Here is a 16645-nt window from a genome sequence, read left to right as displayed (position 1 = left end):
CAAACCATCGTAAACTATTTTTGTACGGCAATGTTATTGAGATAATAAACATGTGTTCCCTCAGTCAGAGAAACGCCGTTGTTACACGCCTACTGGGACTTGTAGACGGTAAACTGACCTACTTTAAACGTGACTAATAGGAAATTTGTCCTAAATAGCAACCATAAGCTGTTTTTTAAATGAGGACACCATATTTCACCAGTGTGACAGGCGATAAAACACAGTCAGTATGCTGTTAAACGGCTTCACACTGAACAATGACTCAGTATAAGCGGTTTTATGCAGAGATTCGTTCCTACAGCCTCCACGCCCACTAAACCAAAGAAACTGGCGACACTTGTATTGGTCCTCAAAGAAGTTAAAAAGGAAATAAAATGCGTGAAAACATCAGCTCGCGGTTTGTTTTGGACGTTATGAAGCTGGAGTCGTTCGTGAACCGTCCTCCATCCGGATTTACCGTGGAGCGGCGCTCGGGCTGCAGACTCCTGAAGTGGGATCCGGAGAAAAGCTGCGTCTTCATCGATGACATCCATTCTAGAGAGGGAAAAGTGATTTTCTACAATTCCCCAGGAAGGTAAATGTGGTTTATTAATCCAATTTATCATATTTCACTGGTATGTTTACATGTAGCGTGTTTTTTAAGTCGTATGGGCATTACAGGAAAATCACAGTACGTACTTTGGGAGAGTACACGGATTTAAGACGACAACTGACCTTAAAGACGATTTACATACTAGTGTTTGCTTATGACAACACTAAAGGCCAAGAGAAGAGCAATGGAGATGTTCTAGGTAGGATTTTTGTTCATATTTGTTAAAATTTGTTGTTAATATTTAATATTTAATTCTTAATACTCAAGTTTTGTTTTACACAAGACTACAAACATTTGACATTGTTGATATAACCAAGGACCACAAAACCATTCATAACGTCAAATTTATTTTTAATTTATAATAAGTTTTCTAATGTTGTAATGTTTGTTTACAACATTGAGATGCAGCTATATCAACATCTAGCATCAAAAAAGTAAAAAATTAAAAAAAATAAAATAAAATAAATCCTTTCAAGTTGTTCAGATTAAGGACAGATTACTAATATCTTAACAATGCTTATTAGTATTCAATAATTGTGAAATTTACAGTAGGAAGCTGTAAATGGAACTCAATCTTAATTTGTTTTATGGCATAAAAGAAAAATCCATAATTTTGTTGCAATATACAATATATAATAATACAATATGATGTATTTTTGGCTATTTTTACAAATATAACCACATATTTTAGACTGGTTTTGTGGTCCAGATATCTACATATATTCATCACAGACTAGACATGCTTTTGTTTGCATTTAATAAAAGTATTATATGCATATGCAGAAAGCATATTAAATGCAACAGACTTTATATTACATATTACTGTAGTGAAAATTAAATGTAGAAAGTGGAAATGATGTTCCATTGCCATTCACAACAGATCTATTTATGTAAAAATGAAACAACATGTGCATTCTTACCTGTACTTACTAAAATATTTAAAATGATTAATAAAGTTTGCATGATAAAATGTTTTTGGTACAATTTGTACATAGAGTTATATTTTATTAGGTATCTTCGCAATAAAATCATTGTAAAAATGTGTAATGGTGATTATTTGTTTCTCCAAAGAAATAAACGATACTCTTTCTATTGTATGAAAAATTATTAAATATTTTTTATTTAGTTATTAATTAATATTTTATGTTTATTCATAAATATTGGTTATTATTTAGTAACTGAAATAATTTCTTTTTATTTAAATTTAAATAAACGGAATAAAAAAGACAAAAATAATTTTCATTTTCATGTAGTTTAAATTATATTTATTTATTTAATTATATTAACCTAAAAAAATTATATAATTAACTTTGAAAATATATATTTTAGTACTTTTTTATTCTGTTTATTTTATTTATTTTATTCAAGATAATATTTTATGATGATTTCTATGTATATAATTATCTATTTTTACATATTGTTTAACATGGACTTAAAACTTATTTTTATGGTCTTGGTGAGATCAACAAGTACTAATTTACTCAAATGACTCAGCCAGGAAATACTGTAAAGCTATATGTCATGTCAACACGGGAGGAATTATTAAACTTTGACACAGTCACATACTGCATTTGTTAACAACACACCCTTAATAATTGTCCAAAGCTGCTGAATATTACGTGTTGGCGATAAACGGCAGTCATCCAATGATCAGATGGGAGATGGAGAGAGGCTTGGACAAGACCATTTCATCCGTCGCTGGAGAGAGCTATACAGTTGACGTGAGTGAAGACTCGTTTTCCTGTGATTTACAACATACACATGAAGATAGAATTATTAATTCACCTCTTTGTTTTTCAAATATTTCCCACATGATGTTTAAAGGAGCAAGAAAATTTTAACAGTATTTCCTATAATATTTTTTCTTATTTGTTTTATTTTGGCTACAATAAAAGCAAAATCAGCTTTTAATTTATTTTAAAACCGGTTTTAAGGCCAATATTATTAGCTCCCTTAAGCAATATTTTTAATGATTGTCTACAGAACAAAGCACTGTTATACAATGACTTGCCTAATTACCCTACCTTGCCTAATTAACCTAGTTTAGCCTTTTAATGTCACTTGAACACCTGAATACTAATATTTTGAAAAACATCAACATTAAGGTTGATGTTAGTGCAGCGCTGCAGGGATGGATGAGGGAGAACTCTCAAGCTCTTGCTGATCTGAAAAAGGTGGAACGAACCTGGAAAGACACACACTTCACCATCAAGTACCGCTCTGATGCCCTTTTTGACTTTCCCTACTGGTTTGGCTTCAGCAAACGACAGTTCAAGGTGTGTTTTAATCCTTTAGCAGCACTGTTTAAACATCTATTAATTAACAGTTGCCGTATGTTGTGGTTCACATGGTGTTTTATGTTTATTTACAATTGTAATTTGCATCATGGTAGTTGATGTTGAAAATTGAAGTGGCTTTTATTGGCATTTTAGTAGTTTGAGACTAGGCATGGGACGTTAACCGTGTTTAAGGTATACTGCAGTTTGGAAAAGTCAAGGTTTTAAAACCAAAATGTTCTGCTATACTGTTCCTAAGGTAGGAGTAAGATTTTTTCATTACGTTTTTTTTGTTTTTGTTTTTAGGACAACAGTACCAGCAGAAAAATATTTTAAAAGTTTCCCAAATTAAAATATTTTATTTAAAAACGGGAAAAGGTTTTGTTTTTTACCCAGACATTTAAGAAGCATATATCTTAGAGCAGAAATCACAATAGGGTATATGCAGAAGTATGCTAAAAGACTTTTAATTTGACAGTAACCTCGGTTAAGCATTTCTGGTGAACTGTATACCCACTACAAAATCGGCGCGTTTAAGGTCTGTTTTCTTTAAAAATCATCAATCCCCACTGGCTGAGTGATATCCGATATAAAGCGGGTCTCAGATTGTACAAGAAGCACGACATTAAATTACTTTTCCCTGCCATGTCTTTAAAACATGAACATTTATTTTACCCCAGTGTATTCAATGGAGCCTCTGCACTAGCCTGCCGATTCTGTAGGGCCTCTTCGAGTAAATGGCTTTTGTCTCGTTTTACGCTTGAGCAACTAAATAAATACCAAAGTCTATTTAACTTTACAATACTTTACAATGATCTTACAATCAGTATTGTAATTACATCACAACATCGATGCTGTAAAACAGGGGTGTCAAACTCAATTCCTGGAGGGCCGAAGCCCTGCACAGTTTAGTTCCAACCCTGCTCCAACACACTTACCTGTAGGTTTTAAACAAGCCTGAAGGACTCAATTAGTTTGATCAGGTGTGTTTAATTAGGGTTGGAACTAAACTGAGCAGAGCCCTTTTGGAACTAAACTGCGACCATTTTGGAACCGAGTTTGACACCTGTGCTGTAAAAGGAACCGTATAAAATGGAAAAAAAGTCACATTAAGAGTTCACCGGAAGTTTATAAGTATAGGAAGAAACACTAGCTCGGCATATACCCTATACCGTGACATCGTGAAACTATGAATTTTATATCCAAGGCTATCATAGCGTCAGAATCTTATACTAGCCGATGCCTATTTGAGACAAGACATTATTGAAGTAGTATAGAGAGAATTAAGTTTATTTACTGGCAGTTTGTTACCAGGTTCTTGTACCATAATTTACAACACAAACACAGACAATATATAACTTCACAATATTAAAAACGTCAACATGGGTCACTTTTCAAACTTTTCAACATCAAAAGCTATTAGAGGAAAGATCAAGATCTCATAAAGCAATTCAAAAGCATAATTAAGTGAAAAAATAATAAATGAATAAATAAAAAAACATGAATCAGTAAATATGGAAACTGCTAATTTACAAATATTTCTTACAGTGATGTCTGTTTGATGGTTTAAAGTATTGAGAATATAACTGGAAATCCGATTTTGCAGGTCTCCTACCATGGAAGATGATATCAACACAATTTAAGACAGAAAATGTTGACTTAAAGGATTAGTTCACCCCAAAATTTTCTCAACCTTAAGCCATTCTCTGGGTATATGACTTTCTTCTTTCAGACAAAAACAGTTGGAGAAGTTTTACATTTTATTCAGGCTTTTTCATGCTGTATAATGATGTTGGCTGGTGGCTCTTTTTAAAGCCTTTTATAAGCATACAAAAGCATTACTTCACATTACAATTATACAAAGACATGTGTGCCAAGCCCCCGATGGCACATTCACTGCTTACTAATAAAGTAACAGCGCCAAATACTGGCCTGGCAAGCATAATACAAGGAGATCGTTTTGAAAACACTGTCAAGTAGATGGCGTATGGATTAGTTTTACGATGCATTTATTCGGCTGGCGGAGCGCACAATTTTTTTTGTGACTCGAGCGAACAGTGCATGCGGCGCCGCGTTTGATTTGAGTTGAATATGAAACACTCTGAAGAGATTTTGTCTGAAACAGTACCACTGTACAGACATCTGTATGATCAGTGATCAGAGTAATCATATGACCAATAATTCTCGACTAGAAATTGCAACAGCCGTGGGAAAGGAGGACAGTTTTTGTAAAAGTTTGGAAAAACCTGAGGGATTCGTTTGATAAAGTAAAAAGAGGCCATGGCAAAAGTGGAGACTCGAGTACACAATTACAGAAATATGTTTTTCCACTATCCACAGGTGATGTAAGTATTAAAATTGTGAATTTAAAACAGTTTAATAGTTACAAGACTATAATTAAGGAACAAATCATTTCTTTGATAACTGGAAAATAATATTTTGAACATATCAGTTTACAATATACTGATGCCCTGTTTTTCTGGGCTTTATTGGTGATAATGATCAGGAGTTCATTCATTCATTAATTTTCTTGTCGGCTTAGTCCATTTATTAATTCGGGGTCGCCACAGCGGAATGAACCGCCAACTTATCCAGCAAGTTTTTACGCAGCGGATGCCCTTCCAGCAGCAACCCATTTTTGGAAAACAATGATCAGGAATGTTGGACTATTATTGCCTTTTTAGCACATCAGTAGAGGACAAAAACTAGGCAGACAGTAATGTGTGAATTGTGGATCAGGCTAAATCTAAAAAAAAACCATCTGTATTTAAGTAAATGTTCTCTTTTTTTTTTTTGCTTTTATTCTTGCCATAATACAAATATATTTATAGAGCAACTCATGTTCTGTTGTCATTGATATTTTAATAAACTTTAATAGGTAGAACTGTCCGAGATATGAACAAAAGCAAATGATTTTGCAAATAAAATGAAAAAAGTTTGATTTAAAAAAAATCTTGACCGGTTTTATTTGTTTAATAATATTAAACGATATTAATGATATGACGTAGTTCCGGAAACTTTCAACTTCTCTGTTTATCCGTCTGATTTTTCTATCAGTTTCTTTTGACTGCCCTGTGTTTTTAAAGAAAATCACAACGGCGAACGTGTCAAGTGAGGTGCCTGTGCAGTCAGCGGAGGTGCGCGATGTGGCGCCAGGTGAAAATTTAAATCCATCTTTACCCATCACCATTACACAGCATGGTAGAGCCAGGATACGGTTTAACTGAAAGAAGAAAGTCATACACTGATGGCTTGAGGGTGATTATATTATAATTTTTTGACTGAACTATCACTTTAATCCAGGAATCGAAGTACACAGATGAGGAGACTACGAAAGCTAAGAAACTGTAGTTCATTAAAGCACCTTAAAGGACCATTTTACTGTAAATAAAACTTTATTTTCTCACATTAGCAATAATAAAAAACAATCATAAAAAATCATAGGAATTATAATTATGTTGAAGTTATAAATTGTATATAAATGAAAATAATTACAATACTTTTTTTTTTTTTAATTGGTCACTGAATGTGTCTGAATGTGTTCCTTTCCTTGCTTTAAATGTCTCATGTCATAAAGAATAAAATTTTCCTTTATATTTTACAGCAAAGTGAAAACCTTTCTTACGCCACAGATTAAAACATCACATTTTCCTCTGACCTGTGCGTAGCATCATCTACTCCGCACTTCCAGAGTGTCATTAAAAACGTGTATTTTTAACAAGGTTTCAGTCTGATCTTGACATTTCATCACTGAATATTTTGCAATCCTGTTATGTAATCCAGACTGTGCAAAGAGGCTGTTGATATATGCGCTAAATTTCTACACATCAGGAAACCGGCAATCCGGTGCATATGCAGAACTTGGAACTTTTTAATGGCACGATATTACAAACAGACTAATTTAAGAGCTGTTAACACAGCAGCATTCAGTTAAATACAGAGAACTAAAGTATTTTAAAGTAATAATAATAATAATACATTTAAAGTATTTTGCTTGTTTGTTTATTCACAGAAACAGGCTTAAATTCTAAATCCTTACTATTTTGGCCACAACTAAAACATTACTGATTGATACTGTATGAGCCCTTTAAATCATATTTAAATACATTACGCTGGGATATAACAGCTGTTTTATGTCTTCTTGTGTTAATTTGTAATATGTACAAACCGTTTTGCAATTAAATGTTATTTGTAATCATGTGAACGTTTCACACTTTCTTTCTTCTTCCTTTTTTGTTATATCCTCAAACTGATAAAGCATTAACTGAAAGAGATCCTCCTCTACACTGAGATGTTGGCCCAGATTAGGGCAGGAGCAGAAGGGTGGACGCTGCTTTAGTGATGGTCTGGATGTATTCTTTATAGTCGCTGCCACCATACGTGAGCATCAGGTGATTAATAATTCCAACAACACACATGAGTGACAGGAAGAATAGAATCCGTTTCCCAAACAGGAAGCCAGGGGTACTGTCAAGCATACAAGAGATTCAGTCAGCAAATCTGCTATATGGCTTAGTGACAGTATTGATAAATATACATGTTTGCATAACACAATATAAAGGGTTAAAACTGTACTACTGCAGAGATCATTAAAGTAGAGCTAAATGCTTCAAAGATTAATATTTCTATACAGAAATACTTTAAGTAGGGATGATGCACTGATATTGGTCAATTGCATACAGGACTAGCTAGTTTATTTCTCTGTTAAATTAATTGGACAGAATAAGGATTGGATCCATTTAACATTAAACTGTCCAATGTTTTAAAAGAGGCACAAGTAAAAATAAAATACGATATGTAACAATACTGTTTGCAACAAAATGTAAATTATAATAGGCCTATATACAGTTAAAACCAGCAGTTTACAAACACTAAAAAAGGAACATAACCATTTAAAAAAATGTCTGATGGTAAATCATACTAAACGTTTACTATTTTAGGTCCGTTAGGATCACCTAAATGATTTGCATCTGCTAAATGCCATAAAATTAGATCATTTATTTATTTATTTATTTATTTATTTTTATTAATTTCTAGAAAGTCAAAAGTTTACATACATTTCCTTGTTTTTTTTTTTTTTTAGCTTTGCTTTTAAACTGTATAACTTTGGTCAAATGCTTTGGGTATCCTTCCCCAAGCTTCTCACAATAGTTTGAAGGAATTTTGGCCCATTCCTCCAGACAGAATTGGTGTATTGAGTCAGATTTGTTGACTGTCTTGCTCGCTCAAGCTTTTTCAACTCTGCCCACAAATTTTCTATTGGATTGAGATCAGGGCTTTGTGATGGCCACTCCAAAACATTCACTCTATTGTCCTTAAAGCACATTTTAACTAATTTGGCAGTATGCTTAGGGTCATGGTCTGTTTGGAAGAACCATTTGTGGCCAAGTTTTAATTTCCTGGCTGATGTCTTGAGATGTTGCTTCAGTATTTCTACATAATGTTCTTTCTTCATGATGCCATCTATGCTCTGAAGTGGACCAGTCCCTCCTGCAGCAAAACAGCCCCAGAACATGATGCTGCCGCCCCCATATTTCACAGTTGGGATGGTGTTCCTGGGCTTGTGAGCTTTCTCCTTTGTGCTCCAAATGTAACTCTGGTCATTATGGCCAAACAGTTCAATCTTAGTTCCATCAGACCACAGGACATGTCTCTGAAAATTCGTCTTTTTCCCAGTGTAATTTAGCACATTGTAATCTGGCTTTTTTGTTGATTCTGGCTTGTTGATTTTCTAATGTTGTCACACAAGGAAGCAGTATGTTTGAGGTTTCCTCTTATACTATTCTACAGTTGTGCCTCCAATCAGCTCAAATGTTGTCAATTAGCCAATCAGAAACTTCCAAAACCTTGACACCATCATCTAAGCTTTTTTAGAGGCAGAATAATCTTATTGAATGTAAACTTGACTTTCAAGAAAACTTATAACAATTTCTCAAAAAATATCTCTGTCATTATTCTGCTATTAAGCATAACAGAAACAAATGTGATAATCCTAACTTACCTAAAAGAGAAAAAGTCTAGTCACATTTACATCTTTTTTAAAAATTGTTATGAGCTTTTTTTATACAGTGTATGTAAACTTCTGGTTTCAAATGTAACAATTGGCATCAACCTTTCTCTTATTATTACTGATTTGTCGATGACTTTTAATTAATACAGTATCAGGTAGTAATTATCTCTACTTTATCGTTAATATATGATCTATTTCCTATGTAGTAGAGATATTTAACAACTGATACATGATCAATTAAAGGCTATCTACAGATCAGTAATATGAAAAAAGTTGAATCTAGTTAAATACTAATATTGGTTATTCTGCAGTCCAACATTACTAGATATACTCACACCGGTCACTTTATTAGGTGCATCTATCCAACTGCTCGTTAACGCAAACTTCTAATCAGCCAATCACATCAGAGGAGAATGGCCAGTCTGGTTCCAGCTGATTGAAAGGCAACAGTACCTCAAATAACCACTCGTTACAAACGAGGTCTGCAGAAGAGCATCTCTGAACACAAAACCCGTCCAACCATGAGGCAGATAGGCTACAGCAACAACGGGTTCCGCTCCTGTCAGCTAAGAACAGGAAACTGAGCCTACAATTCACACAGGCTCACCAAAATTGGACAATAGAAGATTGAAAAACGTTGCCTGGTCTGAAGAGGCTCGATTTCTGCTGCAACATTCAGATGATAGGGTCAGAATTTGACATCAACAACATGAAAGCATGGATCAATTCTGTCTTGTATCAATAGTTCTGGCTGGTGCTGGTGGTGTGAAGGGGTATTTTCTTTACACACTTTGAGCCCATTAGTACCAACTAAGCATTGTGTCCACGCCACAGCCTACCTGAGTATTGTTGCTGACCCTGTGCATCCCTTTATGACCACAATGTACCCATCTTGATGGCTACTTCCAGCAGGATAACGCAGCATGTCATAAAGCACAAATCATCTCAGACTGGTTTCTTGAACCACTTGAAGTTAACTGGACTCAAATGGTCTCCACAGCTATCAGGCATCAATCCAACAGAGTACCTTTGGGAAGTGGCGGAACGGGAGATTCACATAATGGATGTGCATCTGACAAATATGCAGCAACTGCGTGATGCTATCATGCAAATATGGAACAAAATCTCTGAGAAATATTTCCAGTACCTTGTTTTTATCTATGCTACGAAGGATTTTGGCAGTTCTGAAGGCAAAATGGTCCAACCCGGTGCTAGTAAGGTGTACCTAATAAAGTGGCTGGTGATTGTATATTATCTGATGTTAAAATGCAGAATAACCAATATTTGTAGGACTCTTATTAAAGTTCTTAGTTAAAAAAGCCTGTTCACATCAATAACGTTAAAAATTGGCCTGACACACTACCTGTAGTTTTGACTTTTGCCACTTCGCGGCCTTTAAATCATTATGATTTCTGATTGCTGTCAAACAAGGTTGTAAACAGTGCCGATAAAGTGGCGTGCACGCGGCTGCGTTCTTTTAAATGCATTTTTTCATCGTCCGTGGTGTGAACAAGCCTTTAAATCGGTCAATAATAATTTTCAAAGTTTAATTCTACTCTTGTGCAGCTTATTTAGCAAAATAAACCATATTTTTTTGCGGCAGTTTGTGTTTAGGTATGGATTTTTATTCAAACATCTTACCTTTGGCTAGTCTCCCCCAAGTAGCCAACAAAATACTTCTGGCGGACAACAAGGTAGAGAATACCAGCAAAGGCAGCTGGAGCTGTAGCAGAAATGATTTATTCTTGTTAGAAATGACATTTAAAAAGTACATATTTAAGTTATATTGATTATAATTTCACAATTGTACAAGGTTATTTTTGACACGTTCACACGTCACAGTCATTTAACATTAACTCGATTGGAAAGATGGTAACGTTAGGCTTATGCGTAAACAAATATTTGCAAATGGATTATCGTAACATTAACTGAGCAAAGCAAGCCATATAGTACATCACAAAGGGGTGTATTCCCTCTTCCCGACAATATTGTAATTGACATAGGTGAGAAACAAAACATTTATAAAATTTAAAAAAAGTTGTTCAGTACTTTTTGTGATGAAAGTGTTGTCATCTATAAGGTAATATTACCTTGACTGAGGCAGATACCAGCGCACCACAGCACTGCCAGAAATGTAGGGTACGTATCCATGCAGTTTCGCCTTAAATTGTGAGAAAACAGTAATAAATAAATGGTTATGAAGCACTATTATTTATTAATAGTCATAACTTTCTAATATAAAGCTTCAGGAACAAACTCAATCAGCTCATTCACACAACTCTTATGTTACCAAACAGGTCAAGCTTATTCCTTTGGAAATAAAACTGCTAAACATACATAGCTGTTACTTCCTCTGTGGTGTGGTTAATGACACTATGAAGACGATCTAAACTGAGACACTTGCAAACTGATATGAAAGTTTAGATATATGCACCTGATAACAAGTACTGTAAATTTGCTTTATTCGCCATATTTAAAAATAAATAAATGAAGAAAAAACACAGCAAAATATTCAATGTTAAATATTCAATTTACCATGGAGTACAGAAGATAATTGCAAGTAAATACATTTTGACTGGAGGGATTTTTCTGTTTTCCTTCTGTCCACATTCATAGGTTACACTTAATCAGCCAGTTTACTTTAAAGTAGGGCCGCACAATAATTTAAAAAATCTGACATTGCAATATTTTGTTTTTCTGCGATATATATTGCGATCTAGGTGTGTATACAATTCCAGCAAATGACTGAATATCCCTATTTGGAAAGCAGTTTGGTTACACTTTATTTTAAGCATCAATTTTTACTCTTTATGACTTTTGCTTCAAATAAGCAATCCTTATTAGGTTAATTTAGGTATTGGGTAGGATTAGGGATGTGAAATAAGGTCAAATCTAATATGTGCTTTATAAGTACTAATAAACAGCCAATAGGTCAATAACCTAGCAACTAAGTAATAGTGAGAATTGGTCCTTAAAGTGTTACCAAATGTATTAATTTGATTGGGATGCAGTGAATCAAGTATAACAAACATATTACTAGCATGGATAAATGAACTGAAGCAACAATAAAGGAGGAATAAACAGTGCATGCTTTATTATTTTGTGTATGTAAATGTAAAAAATACACTGCAGTGTCAACTCAGCATTGCAGATCTGTGCGATGTGACTATTGCAGATGCAAACATTGTGATGTAAATGCTGAAATGTGATATTGTGTACCCCTACTTTAAAGTAAAAAACTTCCAAATGAACAAAGTAATTGTACAGATAGGCTTTCACTTTTTTCAGACCAGTGGAACCCTCTTGCAACACATGATTATGTAAATAAAGCAGAAGTTAGTTTCCCTAATCGCAGGAAAATTTAGAGCTGTTATGCAAAAGACCCTAAACTAGCACTGTTTCATTAGCTAATACTTTGTTTAAAAATATACATGTACAGTGCTCAGCGTAATTGAGTTCACCCCTTTTTGAAAATGAATATTTTTATCCATTTCTCAGTGAATATAGGCAATGCATTTCGGTGCATTTGAACAAAACAGATTTATTAACCGATATATTTATTACAAATATATTTTATTCACCAAACATATTTAGAAATTGAAAGATAATACAATTAAATTTAAGCAAAATATTGCAAAAAATATATATAAATTACAAAACTTCAACTAATTTTTTTTTTTTTTTTGCTTTTCATGATTTGTCCTCGTTTTCAAATTTCATTCATTCATTTTCTTTTCGGCTTAGTCCCTTTATCAATCTGGGGTCGCCACAGAGAAACAAACCGCCAACTAATCCAGCACATGTTTTACGCAGCGGATGCCCTTTTAGCTACAACCCATCACTGGGAAACACCCATTCACTTACATTCACACACACACATACACTACAGACAATTCAGCTTACCCAATTCACCGATAGCATGTCTTTGGACTTGTGGGGGAAACTTAAGCACCCAGAGGAAACCCACGTGAACACAGGGAGAACATGCAAACTCCACACAGAAATGCCAACTGGCTTAGGTCAAGGCTCGAACCAGCTACCTTCTTGCTGTGAGGCGAGAGCGCTACCCACTGCGCTACCCTCTTTTTAAAAATTTTTAAATAATGTTTTTCTATAACATAAATCTAGGTGTACTAGTTTTTGTTATTAAAAAATATTTTATTAGATAACTTCCAGATTTGGCTTCAGTACTGACTAATCTAATGTATTTGCACAAATATAATATTGCTTAGCTTCCTATTAAAAATATTAACTTAAAAGATTTTTGAGGGGTGTACTTATTTATGCTAAACACTATATATATATATATATATATATATATATATATATATATATATATATATATATATATATATATATAGGTGCTTAAATATATTATCTCAATGTATAATTTGATGAACCAGAATTAGCATTACTCACTTTGCACAAGACAAGCGCTCGAAAGCTGCAGAACGTTTCGATTGATGACCTGTGCACTCTTTCTCAACCTTTAGGGCAAAAAACACTAGAGGAGAAAAATATTAGAAATATATATTAGATAGTGTATTAGAAATCCATGTTTAACCCATATTCAGTTGAGGGTAACATTTTTAGCCATTTTCTAAAAATCATTTCTTATGAAGAAAGTCTTTATTCTTTTAGTTAGGCTGGAAATAAAAGCAGTTTAACATTTCATTAAAATAAAACATTTTAAGGTCCATGTTATTATCTTCTTTGATATATTTTTCCAGTATAATTCAATAGAACAGAATGCCTTTTATTGTCACCTCTACACTTATACAATGTACATTATATACATGTGCAATGAGATTTGGCGCATCTCACTACTCGGTGCAAACATGTCAACATATCCTTTCCACACAGATCACACTAAAAAACAAGTTACAGTAGAATTAACTGTAGACAATAAAACTGGCTTTGGAACAAACCACAGTTTCTTACGACTTGCCTAATTAACCGAACTTTAACTTTATTAACCTAGTTAAGCTTTTAAATTGCAAGCCGAATTCTACTATCTTTCATAATAACTAGTAAATAGTATTATTTACTACCATCATAACAAAGACAAACAAAATTGGTTTCTAGAAATTATTTATTGAAACTATCATGTTTAAAAATGCATTGAAAAAGTCATTTCTCTGTTAAACATTTTAAAAGGAGTTAAAAGTTCACAGGAGGGTTAATAATTTAGTTTACAACCATATAAAAGCATTACAAACTACTCCTAGATATATGAACGCATGCATAATCTATTCAAAGATAATTTGCATATACATTCTGCGTAAACATCAGCTAACGACAAAATAACAAAACAAAATGTCTTACCATTCTGAACAACGCTGAGTAGAGTGACCAGGACCAGTAAGAAAATGTTGTCCATCACTGAGGCGTACATGTTGTCGAGTGTAAAGGTTTAGGTTAGTTTTAGAGCTGTTGGTGTGTAACTGCAGCCTGATGGTGTTCAGTATTAGAGAGATAACATCACTACTGTGCTTCACAGTGATGTATTTCCTGGAGGGAGGGAAATGAGGGGCATTTACTCACACTTCTGCTTTATTTAGCACATTTCAAGGAACTATTGGCAGTACAGCGGCATCTTCTGTTTACAGATGATTTTTAGGTCTTTTTTTGTATTTTAAGTTAAAACTGGCCATCTCCTGGCCTAAACTGGTTTGCTGGTCTGGTGTCAGATTCTGGTTTAAAGTGATAGTTCAGCAATGGATGAAAATAAGTTTGTAAAGTAACATTTTCTCTGTCTTTTAGTGGATGTCTTTAATGTGAGAACTCCTGTAGCTTTGTTTACCAAACAAGTGGTTCTAATTGGTTTTGCATTTTAAACCTTTAATGTAAGTTAAGAAGTTATTGTATATTAAAGGGCACCTATTTTACCCTTTTTACAAGATGTAAGATAAGCCTTTAGTCTCCAGAATGTGTCTCAAGTTTTAGCTCAAAATACCCATCAGATTATTTATTATAGCCTCCAGAATTTACTCGTTTTGGTGTCTGAGTGAAGTGTAGCTGTGCTTTAAATGCAAATGAGCTTGTTATCTCCGCCCATCATTCCAACATGTGTCTACTTCTCATCATGCATTGTGTCAGATAAACAGCAGTCAGTGATAGGGACAGACTCGGAAGAAGCTGAAATACTGCTCATTAGTCAAAAATAGCCAGTAAGTTTATTTGAAGTATTTGCGGTGGTTTATTCAAGCCTTTATAAAATGAAGAGTCATGCAAATGCTGTTCGCAGTACACACACACACACACACACACACACACACACACACACACACACACACACACACACACACACACACAAACACAAACACACACACACACACACACACACACACACACACACACACACACACACACACACACACAGAGAGAGATTAGCTTTAACTGACACCATGCAGCCAAATTTTATTCTTAATTTAGTTATAAAGAATTACTTGCGATTTTACTGTCTTTATTACAAGCATGCTCTGATTTAACAATGTTTTAAACTTATAAACATCACAGAGAGTTGGAACGAATATTTTTAATCCCAGTTTATTTGCAAACAAATGTTCTGTGAACATGTGAATACAGTGCCCAGCATATATAAGTACACCCCTCACACATCTCTCATTTGAATTCATATTTTAAAAAGGAAGCTGTATAATATTATATTTGTGCAAATACATTAGATTAGTCAGTACTGAAGCCAAATCTGGAGCTTATCTAACAAAATAACTTACGATAACGGTCCAAAAACTAGTACACCCAAATTTATATCCTATAGAAAAATAATAAATACAAAATTTAAAATAGAAAAAAAAACAAGGAAAAAAAAGGTTGCAATTTTGTGGGTTGTAATTTAAAAAACATATATTTTGCTTGAATTTAATTGTATTATCTTTCAGTTTCTAAATATATTTGGTGACTAAAATATTATTCCAATAAATATATCTTATAATAAATCTGTTTTTGTTCAAATGCACCAATACATTGCCCATATTCATTTTCAAAATGGGCTGTACTCAATTCATTTGAGCACTGTACATGTTATTATAGAAACATGGCGCCTGTCAATCAATTGGATGAGCTGCACGTGGCAGTGGTCCTCAAAATCACAGGCATTTGGATCCTATTTTAATGTCAGGAAAAAAAAAAAAAAGAGAGATTTGTTTTTATAACTCCATTATGACAGTGGACACTATACAGTTCTGTCCAAACAGCTTATAAAAGTTGATTTTCATCATAGGTGCCCCTTTAAGTTTTTTAGCATAAATTAGCAGTTTTTTTATGAATGTTTTTATAAGCAATCAAATTTGTTAATGTTTTGTGCGATTTCTTACCAAATCAGTGACATCAATTATGTATTTGGCAATTGAAGAGTTAAATCCTGTAATTTTCTAAGCAATTTAGTAGTTTTGATCAGGACTAAGCTTCATTAACAGATTAATGCAAAACATTTTAAAAAAGATATTAATCTGATGCATTTTACAGCAGTTTAATTCAGTGGATGTTTCTATCCCAAACATAGGTGTTAAAATAGGATGTCACCAAAAATAATTATATTTGCTAAAACAGAAAAAGTCATGGCCAAATTAAGACACAAAATCACCCCAGAGTGGATGGAAGTATCATCAACAGTACATGAGGATTAATCAATAATTAATGTTGTTTAAATAATTAAACAATCCCACAGAAATTCATAACTTTTTGATTTAGTGGCTAATTCGTTTAAATTTGTACAATTTAATTCGTACAATTTAATACGATTTG

At 33.6% G+C, this 16645-nt stretch overlaps 2 protein-coding genes across 4 annotated transcripts; one reads left to right on the top strand and one right to left on the bottom strand.

Moving 5' to 3' along the window:
* Positions 1 to 264: 264 nt before the first annotated feature.
* medag (mesenteric estrogen dependent adipogenesis) lies at positions 265 to 7068 on the top strand. 2 transcript variants are annotated; one of them, XM_021472361.3, is made up of 5 exons: positions 265 to 574; positions 661 to 791; positions 2198 to 2313; positions 2698 to 2868; positions 4475 to 7068. In XM_021472361.3, exons 1-5 carry the CDS (start codon positions 375 to 377, stop codon positions 4493 to 4495), a joined length of 639 nt encoding a protein of 212 aa, XP_021328036.1. In that variant the 5' UTR covers positions 265 to 374; the 3' UTR covers positions 4496 to 7068. The 2 variants fall into 2 exon arrangements, with proteins under 2 accessions (XP_021328036.1, XP_073771174.1); XM_073915073.1 differs by having other exon boundaries at positions 2698 to 5101.
* Positions 5926 to 14998, bottom strand: alox5ap (arachidonate 5-lipoxygenase-activating protein). 2 transcript variants are annotated; one of them, XM_073913602.1, is made up of 6 exons: positions 14204 to 14998; positions 13298 to 13382; positions 10969 to 11039; positions 10520 to 10601; positions 6847 to 7335; positions 5926 to 6812 (listed from the first exon to the last, which is right to left on the bottom strand). In XM_073913602.1, the coding sequence occupies exons 1-5, from the start codon at positions 14271 to 14273 to the stop codon at positions 7173 to 7175; spliced, it is 471 nt and encodes a 156-aa protein (XP_073769703.1). In that variant the 5' UTR covers positions 14274 to 14998; the 3' UTR covers positions 5926 to 6812; positions 6847 to 7172.
* Between the last annotated feature and the right edge of the window lie 1647 nt (positions 14999 to 16645).

This window comes from Danio rerio, chromosome 10 (genome assembly GCF_049306965.1).
Source record: "Danio rerio strain Tuebingen ecotype United States chromosome 10, GRCz12tu, whole genome shotgun sequence".
Taxonomy (NCBI): Eukaryota; Metazoa; Chordata; class Actinopteri; order Cypriniformes; family Danionidae; genus Danio; species Danio rerio.
Note: the sequence above shows the minus strand (reverse complement) of the source record. Positions and strands in the feature narration are given on the sequence as shown.